Source organism: Centrocercus urophasianus, unplaced genomic scaffold (assembly GCF_019232065.1).
Source record: "Centrocercus urophasianus isolate 14NV4802_14NV808 unplaced genomic scaffold, USGS_Curo_1.0 seq_313, whole genome shotgun sequence".
NCBI lineage: Eukaryota > Metazoa > Chordata > Aves > Galliformes > Phasianidae > Centrocercus > Centrocercus urophasianus.
The window spans coordinates 47,010-58,604 of record NW_024884882.1 but is presented as its reverse complement, the minus strand read 5'-3'; the positions used below and the strand labels follow the sequence as shown (position 1 = coordinate 58,604).

At 58.9% G+C, this 11,595-nt stretch overlaps 3 protein-coding genes across 4 annotated transcripts in view; 1 reads left to right on the top strand and 2 right to left on the bottom strand.

Annotated features, from left to right (window-relative positions):
- CBX1 (chromobox 1) overlaps positions 1-233 on the bottom strand; it is a 7,182-nt gene extending 6,949 nt beyond the window's left edge. The window contains exon 1 of one of the 2 annotated variants that reach the window (XM_042829603.1): positions 145-233. The gene's annotated coding sequence lies outside the window, so the exon portion shown is untranslated. The remainder of the gene's footprint in view (positions 1-144) is intronic. The other variant, XM_042829604.1, reaches the window with a different exon arrangement.
- Positions 234-438: 205 nt separating this feature from the next.
- On the top strand, positions 439-6,516 carry SNX11 (sorting nexin 11). The gene is made up of 7 exons (XM_042829605.1): positions 439-515; positions 2,926-2,974; positions 3,155-3,241; positions 3,339-3,439; positions 3,713-3,811; positions 3,999-4,211; positions 5,401-6,516. Exons 2-7 carry the CDS (start codon positions 2,954-2,956, stop codon positions 5,540-5,542), a joined length of 663 nt encoding a protein of 220 aa, XP_042685539.1. The 5' UTR covers positions 439-515; positions 2,926-2,953; the 3' UTR covers positions 5,543-6,516.
- A 1,744-nt stretch (positions 6,517-8,260) lies between these two features.
- Positions 8,261-11,595, bottom strand: part of SKAP1 (src kinase associated phosphoprotein 1) — a 22,536-nt gene continuing 19,201 nt past the window's right edge. The window contains exons 8-9 of the mRNA XM_042829606.1: positions 9,075-9,172; positions 8,261-8,458 (exon numbers count right to left, since the gene is read on the bottom strand). Coding sequence (XP_042685540.1) covers positions 8,401-8,458; positions 9,075-9,172 — 156 coding nt within the window. The 3' untranslated portion in view covers positions 8,261-8,400. The remainder of the gene's footprint in view (positions 8,459-9,074; positions 9,173-11,595) is intronic.

Genomic DNA, 11,595 nt, shown 5'->3' with positions numbered 1-11,595 from the left:
GCCGCCCACCCCGCTCCGTTCCGTTCAGGCCCCGCTTTGTCCCCGCGCGGCCCCGCCTCGCTCGGTTCCCCCCCCACCCCAATCACCGCAACCCCTCACCCCAACGCCGCAACAGTAACCGCGGCGCGGCCCGGCCCCGCGCACCTTGCACAGCCCCGCCAAAGGTTACCGAAGGGAAGCGGCCTACGGGCGGGCAGGGGCCGGCGCCGCGGGCCTGGCGCGCTCCGTCTGCCTCCGTCGAACAAAAGAGCCCGGCCAGCCCCAGTGCCCGCCGCGCCGCGCCGCACATGCGCCGCGACCCGCACCCACCGCGGTGCACTATGGGAGATGCAGTCCGCCGCAGTCAGATGCGGGAGTTGCCGCGGGGCATCGTGGGAGGTGTAGGCCCTCGCTGACGTTGGCGCGAACTACAGCACCCAACATGCACCGCGCCGGCCGGAAGAGGAAGTGCAGCTCGCGGTATAAGGCTGCCGCGCCGCCGTGCGGTTTAAAGGGGCCGCGTCCTGCGTGAGGAGGTGAGGGGGTCCTGAAAGAGGGAGGGGCGGATCTGGGCGTAACTGGGACGCTGAGCTCTGTATGGGGAGCTCGGCGCGGTAGGGGGGAGGTTATATGGCTTGTTTTTGGGGCTGAGGCCTTGAGAGGGAGAGGCCTCCGAGTTCGTGCCGGTGCCCCGCAGCCCCGGATCGCGACCCCCGGGGTGCAGTGGGGGTAACAGTGGCTCCCCCTGAGAGCCCTTAATTTGGATCTTAAGCAAAAGCCCCGAAAGAGGATTTGGCATAACTGCTTAAAGCTGCCCCCCAAAGCTGCCTTCTCCCTTTGGTTTATCGAGTGAAGACCAATTAACTCTGAATCGAGCTTAAATGAGATTATTTGATGCTCGGTGTGAAAGTGTGGCCGTGAGACACGTGTGCGTTCCCTCATGGGAGCGAGCAGCAGCGGCCTCGTGCTGTGCCAGGCCTGGGGCTGTGCTCGGTCCTGCTCTGCCCACGGGCAGCACTGGGCCCTCTGGGGCTGCAGGGACCCCTCCCAAGGCAGCCCTGTCGCCCCCCAGCTTTGCCCATCCCATCCATGGAGCAGCGGCCCCCAGCTGTCCTCTGCAGTCTCCAATCTCCTATAGCTGAGCAACCCAGCCCCTCTTTTCTGCTATTCCGTGAGGGCTGTTTTTCTCTCTTCACCTCTCCCCATTGTGTTTTTGCCCTGGAAGCAGTGGGATCACAGCTGCCTGGAGAGCTGAGCGCCCATTGCTGAGCCCGGCAGGGTGACTGGTAGCACGTTTCCTGCCCTCAGTGCCCAGGGGGAGGATTGCATGCACTGAAATGCGATGGGATTTTTTTGGTAGGTTCCCCTCGCTTTCCCCCTTACAGTTCAAACTGGAAACGGCGGCAGCAGCAGCAGCAGCCTGACCCAGCCATAGTGAGAGCTGTCACTGTGAGATACCCCAGATCTGCCTGCACTGGGCCTGGAGCTCCTGCTCTGTGCCCTCAGCTCTTCTCTGCTGTCCATTCACACCTTCGGTGCTCTCTGCATTGGATCAGACGAGTGAAATCTTGCAAACCAGTGGAGCCAGATTTTTGAAGCGTGGATCGTGGCTCACCCCTCCCCTTGTCCTGGCTAAAATTAGCTCAGCCTTCAGAAGAGCTTTGCTTCACAACCCAGCGGATAAATAAAGGCTGAGCTCGCAATGCTACCCAGCACTTGGCAGCTCCTGTGGCCTAAAAGGCAAAGCTCCAGGAACTGGGAACAGGTGAAGGGTTGCTGTGCCTCTCTGCTCCGCGTCCCTCAGGAGCCAGGGCTGTGTCCTCAGCCTCAGGTTCATCCCAGGGGCTCCAAATGCCTTGCACAACAAACAGGAGAGGTGAAACCAGGACACGTTTGGTCTGCTAGCTCCCCCTGATGAGCTCTCCTGCTCTGTGTGGTCCAGACCAGGAAGGGACGCTTGGATGGGTTGGTTTGTGCCGTTATGGAGTGTGGGGACTGTCTGTCCTCTCTCTTGCTCGCAGCGCTGGCATCGTGTCTGTGCTATCATTGCAAAACAGGGATTACTGCAGGAGAATGCAGTGGGGCAGCAAATCAGCTGGGGGCCCAGCAGTGCCTGAGGGATGTGGTGGAGGAGGCAGCAGCTCGTGGCAAAACTCAGCGGGAGAGACGAGGGCACCGTGGGGTGCTGGGGAGGGTGGGAGCAGGGAGGGCAGTGAGGGCGAGCGGTTGCAATGCAGGCACGGCGTCCAACCAGAGGGGGAAATCGTGGTCTGGAGTTTGCTGCTTATTCAGTTGAATTGTGAAAGAGCTGAGAGGAGCGGCGTTGTCTGTGTCTGGTGCTAATGGGAGACGTGCTGGGGCAGCAGCAGGAGCTGGGCTGATCTCAGGGAGAGGCGCAGGCTCATCTGGCAGCGGGAGGATGCTGGCTGGGAGGTGGCTGCTTTGCTTGTGCTGGGCAGGCAGCAGGGGGAGGCTGGTGAGAGGAGGAAGCTGTGATCAAAGCGGGGTTCTTTCTTTACCACCTGAACAGGCAGCACTGGTGTTTCAGTGCAGAACTGCCATGCAGTGTGAGGAGGGGCTGGGCTCTTCCATCCTTTTCTCCTATGGAGCTACAAGGAGAACAGATGCTGCATGTCCCATTTCTGGTCATGGAGCAGCCTCCAGCATCCCCCAGCAGCAGCATGATGGGCTGTGGGGCCCATGTGGGGCCTGTGGGAGGTTAATGCTGCTTTGCTCTCTGCCCTGGGGGCTGCTGGAGTTGGATGCATCCTCTTTATTTCACGGTGGCTTACTGGATTGGATCAGCTGTGCTAAGACTGGGGGCTGGAGAGGTGCTGCTGGGTGAGACAGAAATGTGAACTTCCTGGGGGTGTGGGGAGAACGTGGGGAATCCTGATTGTCTGAGTGCTCCATCTCTTCCTACCGTGTCCTTTGTCCTCTGTGCAGATGTTTCCTTCTGGACTCTGGCTCTAGGATGTTGGAGAGCCGAGAGGAGGTAAGACGCCTCCTGATGTGGTTTTATCTGCTCCTGGCTGGGGTTTGGAAATGCTGGAGCCCTGAGTGCTGCATGGAGGGGAGAGAGGTGCTGAACACTGGGCAGGGGGCAGAGCTGGGGGGTGGGTGGGAGGTGAGACTGGGAGTTTCTGCCCTGTGCTCAGGCAGTGTTTGTGCCCAGGAGCTGACCACAGTGCGCGTCCAGGACCCTCGGGTGCAGAACGAAGGCTCCTGGAACTCCTATGTGGATTATAAAATCTTCCTCCATGTAAGTTGTGGCTGCTGGGAAACAGCAGAGCTCACCTGCCTCGTTGCCCCTCAGTTGGGAGGATCACGTCTGTGGTTTGTTTGTTTGTTTTGTGCAGACCAACAGCAAGGCCTTTACAGCCAAGACCTCATGTGTGCGACGCCGGTACCGTGAATTCGTGTGGCTGAGGCGGCAGCTCCAGAAGAATGCTGGCTTGGTGTAAGCGTGCCCTGAGCTCCCTGCTTTCCCCCACCTGCAGCCAGACACCACACTTCCATTGCTCTGGGTATCTTATGTGCTCTCGGAGCAGATGGGGATAAAAAAGGCAGAGGGGTGGCTTTCTCCAGACGTAGATGTGGGATACTGGCACTCGTGAGGTCTGGCTCTGCACAAAGCAGGGGGCCAGTTGCTGCTACCGTGGTGCCCCACATCTTCTTGCTCCAGGTCTGGGCAATCTGACCCTGAGCTGCTGCCTTTGCTCTCTTCCTGCAGGCCTGTCCCAGAGCTGCCTGGGAAATCCACCTTCTTTGTGGGGAGCACAGATGAATTCATTGAGAAGAGGAGGCAGGGGCTGCAGCAGTTCCTGGAAAAGTGAGGGAAGCTCTTGCACACACCTCTGGGAGGGCGTGAGAGGGAGGATGCAGCGCTTGGAAGATGCTGTTTGTGAGGTGGCAGTGGATCTGCTGGGGGGGTCACCCTGGCAATGTGAGCTGCCTGGGCAGGGCCGAGTGCTCTGTGCTCCTGCAGACTTGCCTCACCCCCTTCTCTTTTGGCACAGGGTTGTGCAGAATGTTGTCCTCCTCTCCGACAGCCGGCTGCACCTCTTCCTGCAGAGCCAGCTCTCCGTGCCTGAGATAGAGGCATGTGTGCAAGGCCAAGGCTCACAGACAGTGACAGAAGCCATCCTGCACTATGCCATGTCCAACTGTGGCTGGGTGCAGGAGGAGGAGAGCCGCCCTACGCTGCTGCCGGGAGGAGGTGTGCATGGCAGGTAATGCAGGCAGGGAAAGGCTGACCCAGGGGCACCATGGTGGGGCAGAGCCCAGCTCTCTTGCTGTGCTCAGAGCTGCTTTGTGCTGGCTTGAGCAGACCTGGTACCAGCAGCACCCTGAGCCAGGTGGTGCCCTGCTGCCCACACCTCCCCTTGCCTGTGCTTGCAGCTGTAGGAATGCTGCTTAGAAATGGCTGGTGTCTGTGCAGTGGAGTTTCACTTTTAGGAAACAACTCCTACTATGAAATGAGAGGAGCTGCCAGCCTTTCCAGGGACTCCTGAGTGGCTTTTTGAGTTGCCTGTCACATCTTTGTTGCAGTCATTTAAAGGAATAAAGCTGAGCGTGTGTTCCGTAGCCCTGCACAAAAGCAGGCAGGATTCCAGGGGCCAGATGAGCAGAGATGGATGTCACAGGCTGTTGCCAGTGTCTCCTGTGCTGCCCTTCAGGCTGCCTGGGAAGGGTGACCTGTTCTGGCCATAGCCAAGGCTTAGCAGAGGAGAGCTTGAGTCTCCCAGAAAAACTTAAGCTGAGATTTACAGAGATCTTTGGATGCATTCCTTTCTTAATCTCTGTGTAGTGAGGAACCTTTGAGCCTTTCAGAACACAGGTTTTATGTGCATCTTCTCCCTGCCCTTGCAGTGTGCAAGGCACGTCTCACGCCCTCCACAGAGCAGAGCGCTGGCTGTGTGTGTGTGAATTAGCCAGGCATCAGGTAAGGAGGGCTGCCACCTTGCTGCCAGTCGAGGGTTTTCTGTACCTGGGGAGACAGCTGCTATGGTAGGAGAGGAAAGCATCCTGCGTTTGTCACCTCTGCATCAAGTCCTGCAGGTTCAGGTTCCCTGGCAGTGAAGCTCCGCATCCCTGCGCTCCTTGAGCCTGCTGTGCAAGAGGCCGTGTCTGGCCTTCTGTACCACTTCTGCAAGTGCTTTTTCAGCTTGGTTTTCAATGAATGGAAAGAAAGATGTTTCTAGACCCCAGCCGTGTTGAAAACAGAGCTCTTTGTGCTTGAAGGATAGGGTTTGGGAGAGCACAGCAGCCCCAGCTAGCAGGGTAGGTATGCAGGTGTTGGGCTGTGTTTTCCTTGCTGCTGCCAGCACCTTCTGCCTCTCACTGATGGTGCTGCCCTCGTGTACAACCACGAGCAGCCGCTGCAGTGCTGCCAGTGCTCTGACTGCTCTCTCTTTTCAGCTGTGCCAGCCTGGGGGCCACACAGGGGCTGAGCTGCCTGGAGACCCTGCCGCACTGGAGCGACTTTGGCATGGATGACGCGCACTCGGACAGCCCTGATGAGCCAGCAGAGCCCTTGGGTGGACGGCAGGAGAAGCAGTAAATGGTTTGAGCGACCTCGCCTGCCTTCCCCAGGACCTGCAGCCCTCTCTGGAGGAGCTGCTGCTGGCTGAGCCAGTGGGAGGCCGGGCTGGCAGGACTGGGGATGTGCTGGGAACACGGCTTTGTCCTTGGCTCTGTGGTGTCTGGGGCTCGTGTGCTCTCTCCCTGATGACTCTCAACTGTCCTTGATGTCCCAGGCAGCGTGTTTGTGTAGCTCTTCTCTTTGGAGAAGAGATCTAGTGGTTAGTGAAACCTGTGTTTCTTATTCCCGTGGCCCTTTGCTCTCCAATTGGAGTGGTAGCAGGGCTTGGTTAGGTCACAGTGCACAGTGTTATTGGTACATTCCCGGCCCTGGGCAGGGTGGGATGTGCTGGCTGTGATGTGTGCAGCCTCAGACTGGCAGTGGGGAGCTGGCTGCTGCCCAGCAGATCCCTTTGGGTCAGCCCTCCGTGTGGAGGCTGCATTTCCCCAGCAGCAGCAGCTCTGTGCAGCTCCTGGTGGTCTCAGCTGCACGGAACCCACAGCAGGCTGCAGATGCTCTGCCCACACCTGGGTCCTGCTGGCAGCATTTGCCCCACGAGCTGCACGCAGCTGGGACAAACAGAGACAAAACCCACCCAGGAACGAGGGAACAGTTTATCTCCCCTGCCTGCTTGTGCAGCCACCCCTTCCAGATGGGATTCTGCAGCAGAACAAACCTTTTCCACACGTTGATAGCACAGTGGGGGAACGTGGGAGCAACAGGGGAGGAGAACGGGGGACTCACAGCCAGGAGGGAGGGAGCTCAGAGCGACGCAGCATGCAGCTGCCTTGCAGTGGGTGTCTGGCAACGCTTGGGCCCTGGTTACTTTTGCTGCTGCTCCCCTGTGCTCTCCTGCACCTTTTCCTATACCCTGAGCACTGGTAGAGGCAGAGCCGACGTGCTCTGACTTGAAATAAAAACGAAGTAGAAGAGGCTTGCTGCTTGCTGGTGATGTCTGTCCTTGCTGTGTGGGTGGAGGGAGCCAAGCAGGGCCGAGGCCAAGCTAATTGGAGATAGATGGCTGGAGGGAACAGAGCTGCTGATTGCACCTCTCCCTATAGGGCTGCCCCTGCTGGTGCAGCTCACTCGGAGGGAGAGGTGAGAGGGTCCACAAAGCAGAAAGCAGGAGGGAGGGTCGTGCTGTGAGATCTGCAGGGCTTGGGGTGGTTGTCCTCACACAGAGGTTTGGGTTTGCAGAGGAGGGAGGGTTGGAAACCCGTCGTCGTGTCGCAGCCGAAATGTCAGGAGAAGTTCATGGTGAAGGCTGGCAGCTGCTGGTGCCATTGGCTGCCCCCCTTCATACATATTCATGTCTGCTGATGAGCGTGCAGCTCCAAATGGCTCAGCTGCGAGGCCAGCTGTGGCCATAGACCGCACAGCATCCTGCAGGCATTGCTCCTTCGGCCAGGGCTGCAAAACCTGAGCACGGCACTCAGCCTGGAGCCGCAGCCCTGCTCCGGGCATCCCTCTCTCCATGCCCTGCCAGGAGCTGGCCAGCCCTGGGGCTTCCCTTTGTAAGTGATGGAGATCCAGCAGCCCTGCAAGCAGAGCTCGGTCCTCCTGCAGGGTGCCCATCCTTCCCCCTGGGGGGTGCAGCTGCTGCCCCGGTGTTGGCTGCTTGTCAGAGCCAGGCGGAAATTATTTTTAGTGGTGTTGATCGACTCTGCAAAGCTGTCGGGAAAACAGTGACTCATTCGGAGGCAGAACCGTGGAGGGGGGGGGGGGGGGGGTTGAATAGCCCCCCCGGTGCTGCTTGCAGAGCAGAACAGCGCTGCTCCCGCACTGCTGTGGCCGTAGGAATGGCTGGGGATGGGGTCCAAGACGTGCAGGGATGGTTTCGTGCGGGGCCTGAAGGCGATGGATGGGGGTGCCGGGTCTCTCTGCCATGCATGGAACCGATGTGGGGGGAGCGCAGCCGGCTGTGGCTTGGGGTTTGCTCCGGGCTTTGAAGCAGCTGCGGTGGGCACACGGACCGGCTCAGGGCAACCCCCCCCCCCCCCATCCTCCTCTTCCCCGCAGCCCCGCACGTCTCTCCGCTCCCCGCCGCTGCCAGGAGCAAAGCTCGCCGCCTGGACGCGATCCAGGCTCTCCAGACAGCGCATCCTCGCCTTCCACGCCCGCTCCGGGGAAAGCTGTCTCAAATCTGTGCAAACAAACCACGGCGTTGTACGACCCCCCCCCCCCCCCCCTCAATCTCACTGCACGCACCCACCGCTCCGTGTCCCCGGGGTACCAGGAGGGGGGTTGATGGAGCAGGGCAGGATTCAACCCCCGTGGTGTAAAGCGGGGTGAGCACCGTGCTGCAGTGCACGGAAGCCCTGGGAAAGGCTCTCTGCTGCTTTGGATCTGGAGGAAGGTAAAGGGCAGCTGCCGGTGGGCCGGGGTAGAGGTTGGGGGCGGGGGGGTGGGTTGTGAACGTACACCTCCATCTCCTCCCTCTGCACACCCCCATCCCGGAGGTCCCTCCGTGCCCAGCTGAGCTCTGGGCATCCCAAATCCATCCCAAAGGCCCGAGGTCCGTACTACTAGCGAGCCCCGCATCAACGTTACCCGGCTTCTCAGCCCCCCATCCCCCCCCTTACCCCCTTTCCAGCCCCCCACCGCCGGTGTCGCGCCCCCGGCCGGGCGGTGCGCGGGCCCAGAGCGCCACCTGGCGGCTGCACGGCGTAGTGCAGCTTGGAGCGGATAAAGTGGGGAGCGGGGGGGGGAGCGAGTTTATTGCGGACCCCCGGCCCATGGGGGGGGACGGGGGGGGCTGATGATGCCCGAGTACCGAGGGGTGTGCAGAGTCCGGAGCAGCGGGTGGTGGCACGCAAAGCTCTTCTTGTAACGGGTTCTCAAGGCTGGGCAGGGTCCTTTTGGCATCTCAGCGTGGGCAAGGGGAGGGGTGAGCGCCTGGATTTGGGGAGGGGGGAGAGAAACGGTGAGTGTGGGGAAGGGGATGCAGGGTAGGGCTGTGGGTCACAGAGAGGACACGAAGGTCTCCGTGCCCAGAGGGCGGTCAGGCGGCTGCTGACCCCCTGCTGTCCCAGCCCCACTGCTGGGCTCCATTTCCCCGTCTGCCAAATGCCTCCCTATCTATGGGCTTTGGGAGAATAGCCCAGTGCTGCTGTCAGTGCAGGTTGCAGCTGTCATATACAGCTCTCAGGGTCTGACAGAGGCAGCTGCGGTGGTTTTGGCACAGCTTTCTGCCATAGAACTGAATGGAGCTGAAATCCAGGCAGGGACGCTGCACAGAGCCCCCATCTCTTGGGTGAACATCTGAAGGTCACCACGTCCCCACAGCCCTGTCATTCCCAGCCCCACACATGCATCCCCATCCACAGCTGTTCTGGGCACGGTGGCATTTTCTCTGACCCATGCCTGTTTCCCAGCCCCACCACCTTCCTTCCATGTAAAACAGAAACCAGAAGATGGAGCCAAACTGTCCTGGGAGAGAAAGGAACAGCGCTGCCTCCCCATCACACAAACCCCGGGCTGCCACCTCTCACCTGGGCACCTCCATCCTCACCGTTCCTCCAGCTCATAAGCAGCTGCCAGGTAATCCTTGGGGACGATCCCGACGGTGCTGTTGAGCTCCCCGACCCACCAGCCATACATGTTGTACTCCTGGGGAGGCACAGCAGAATTAGGGTTAATGCCAGGGGCAGCGGGCGCAGCTCTGCTCCCTTCCTTTGGCAGCTGGGTTCACACAGACCCGTTTCTCTCCCCTCTGAGTCCCACCGGGAGGCACTTTGCTGCCCTTCCTCACCCCCCCATCCTTCATCCCCTACCCTTCACTTCCCATGGGATGTGGGTCAGTGCAAGAAAGGGGGGGGGGCTGCATCCCATACTCTGGCACAGCCCTTTCCCTCAGCCCCTTCCCATGCTTTGCAGGCAAAGCAGGAAAAAAAAATCCCATTGCAAAACCAGAAGAAAAGAAAGCAGCTCTGTTTGGAACCTCTATGGGCACAGCAGGAGCCCTGGGCAAAGCAGCCCCAGGCAGGAGCTGCACCCCACGTGCAAAGGGGACCCCCCAGCACCCAACCCCCCAACCCCAGCTCTGCCACAGCCCGAACACTATGAGGTATTTTAAAATAATTTCTGCTTTGATGAATTGCTGGCTAGCCCACGATTGCTCATCATCAAAGGGAGGAAAATGCAAATGAGAGCCAGCCGAGAACTCGCGGCACCAAGCGTTTATTTCACTGCACAGTGCCAAAAAGAATTAAAACAACATTAAACTCCCAGCAATAATGTTTAAGTCCTCGTTTCCAAGTGCCAAATTGCACCACTCTGGATCATACAGATGTTCGTTAATTATGCTAATTTTTATTAAACTATTAAAACGAGGAGTGCACTGGCACAGCAAGGCAGAGCCCAGTGCAGGGTGAACTCTGCTCTCGTCTGGAGGTGCTCATTTACATCTCGCTAACGTGCTGATGCTTGAGACGGGGCTGCAGTGCTCGGGTTTTGGAGAGGGGGGGGGAGGAAGAGGGAGTTTGAGGGTTGGTTTTACCTAATTACACGCTAATGGGGCCTCTGTGCTCAATACCTGCATGGACTGGGTTGGATGGGGGGGGTGGGGAGGAAGTAATTTAGCTGAGACTTTACAGAAGGGGCTGCAAACTCACGAATCTGGCAGATAATTGGTCAGCTGTGCGTGCTGCTCAGTGCTGTGGGCAGGGGGGAGTTTGGTGCTCTGTCCCAGTTGCCTATGGGCACCCAGCAGCACTGGAAGCCAATCCTACCCCCTAGGGCCCCTCTCTGCTCCTGTCATGCAGCTCCTCTCCATCTCAGCGCTGCTGGAACTGTCAGATTCACTCCCAGGATGAAGAACCCCCCCTTCCCCCCCCAGGCACTTTCTGCATTTCGTTCCCTGGTGCCAATGGAAGCCAAAAGCAGACACTCGTTCTGATAATCACCAGCAATCGGGGGCTCTTATGGCAGCCCATAAAAGGATTGATGCTGCTGAGCTCCATCCGCAAGGGAAAAAGAGGACAGAGGGGAAAAGAAACAAGACAACCACCGCAAAAAAGAAACAAACCCAAACCCAAACCAAGCCAAACCCCAACCACAAACCACTGCCACCAAACCCATGAACAAAACCAGCTGGGGACACCTCCATGCTCTTTGGGAAGCTCCAAGTGCCCCATCCCGCTCTTCTCTTCTTGCTGAGGCTCTGTGGGCTCTCCGTGGGGTTGAAATGTACCCCCGAGCAGCACTCCCAAGCCCTCCTTGCCTTTGCACTCCTTTGCCAGCTCTCATAAACAACCCCTCTGGGCTCCGGGAACGCCATTCATCACCTCGCTTTGCACAGAAGATCAATGACGCTTTGATGGATGCAGAAGGAAAAGCCAATCAGTCAGAGACTTATCGGTTTATGATTGCTCAGCCCCATTATTAGTGCTTGTGTGTCATACATTATTGTTAGGAAAATGGAGGAATCTAATTCATCGATGAGGTACGAGGGGTCGGCTGACACCGGGGAGTTTTATACCAGGTCAGCTGTATGTCTAAAAGCAGCTCAGGGCTGTGGCAAGCTCTGAAATCCAGGCTCTACCCGTCCACAAGGCCTGCCTGTCCCCAGGGAACTTGCAGCAAGGGGTGCAGCTGGGAGCTCCTTTCCCCCTCCACACACAGAGCAGCTTTCTCTATGGAGGAGCAGCTCAGGTGCTGCTCACCACAGCCTGGCGCTGCCCCCTTCACACACCGCTCCTGTAAACCACAAATGATTCCCCCTTGCTCCCAGTGACTCAGCTCTCAGATGTTGCAGGAGTGGAGGTGATGGGGCAATGCTCTTTCCCCTCGTCCCATGTGCTGTGGATGCAGTGCCCGGCCCCACTGGTGTTCCCATCGTGTCCATCCCATTGGGGTCTGCGTATCCATCCTACTGGAGTCCCCCTGTCCATCCTACTGGGGTCCCCGTGTGCCCACCCCCCCAGGGTCCCCATGTCCATCCCGTTGGGGTCTATGTATCCATCCCACTGAATTCCCCACGTCAATCCCATTGGGGTGTCTCTATATCCATCCCACTGGAGTCCCCATGCCCA

What these genes read in the sequence shown, in the direction of transcription:
- SNX11 (XM_042829605.1), top strand. Translation starts at nt 2,954, where the DNA reads ATGTTGGAGAGCCGAGAGGAG. An exon ending in CAGAAGAATGCTGGCTTGGT is followed by an intron (nt 3,440 to 3,712) that starts GTAAGCGTGCCC and finishes CTCTTCCTGCAG; the next exon opens with GCCTGTCCCAGAGCTGCCTG. An exon ending in CTGCAGCAGTTCCTGGAAAA is followed by an intron (nt 3,812 to 3,998) that starts GTGAGGGAAGCT and finishes CTTTTGGCACAG; the next exon opens with GGTTGTGCAGAATGTTGTCC.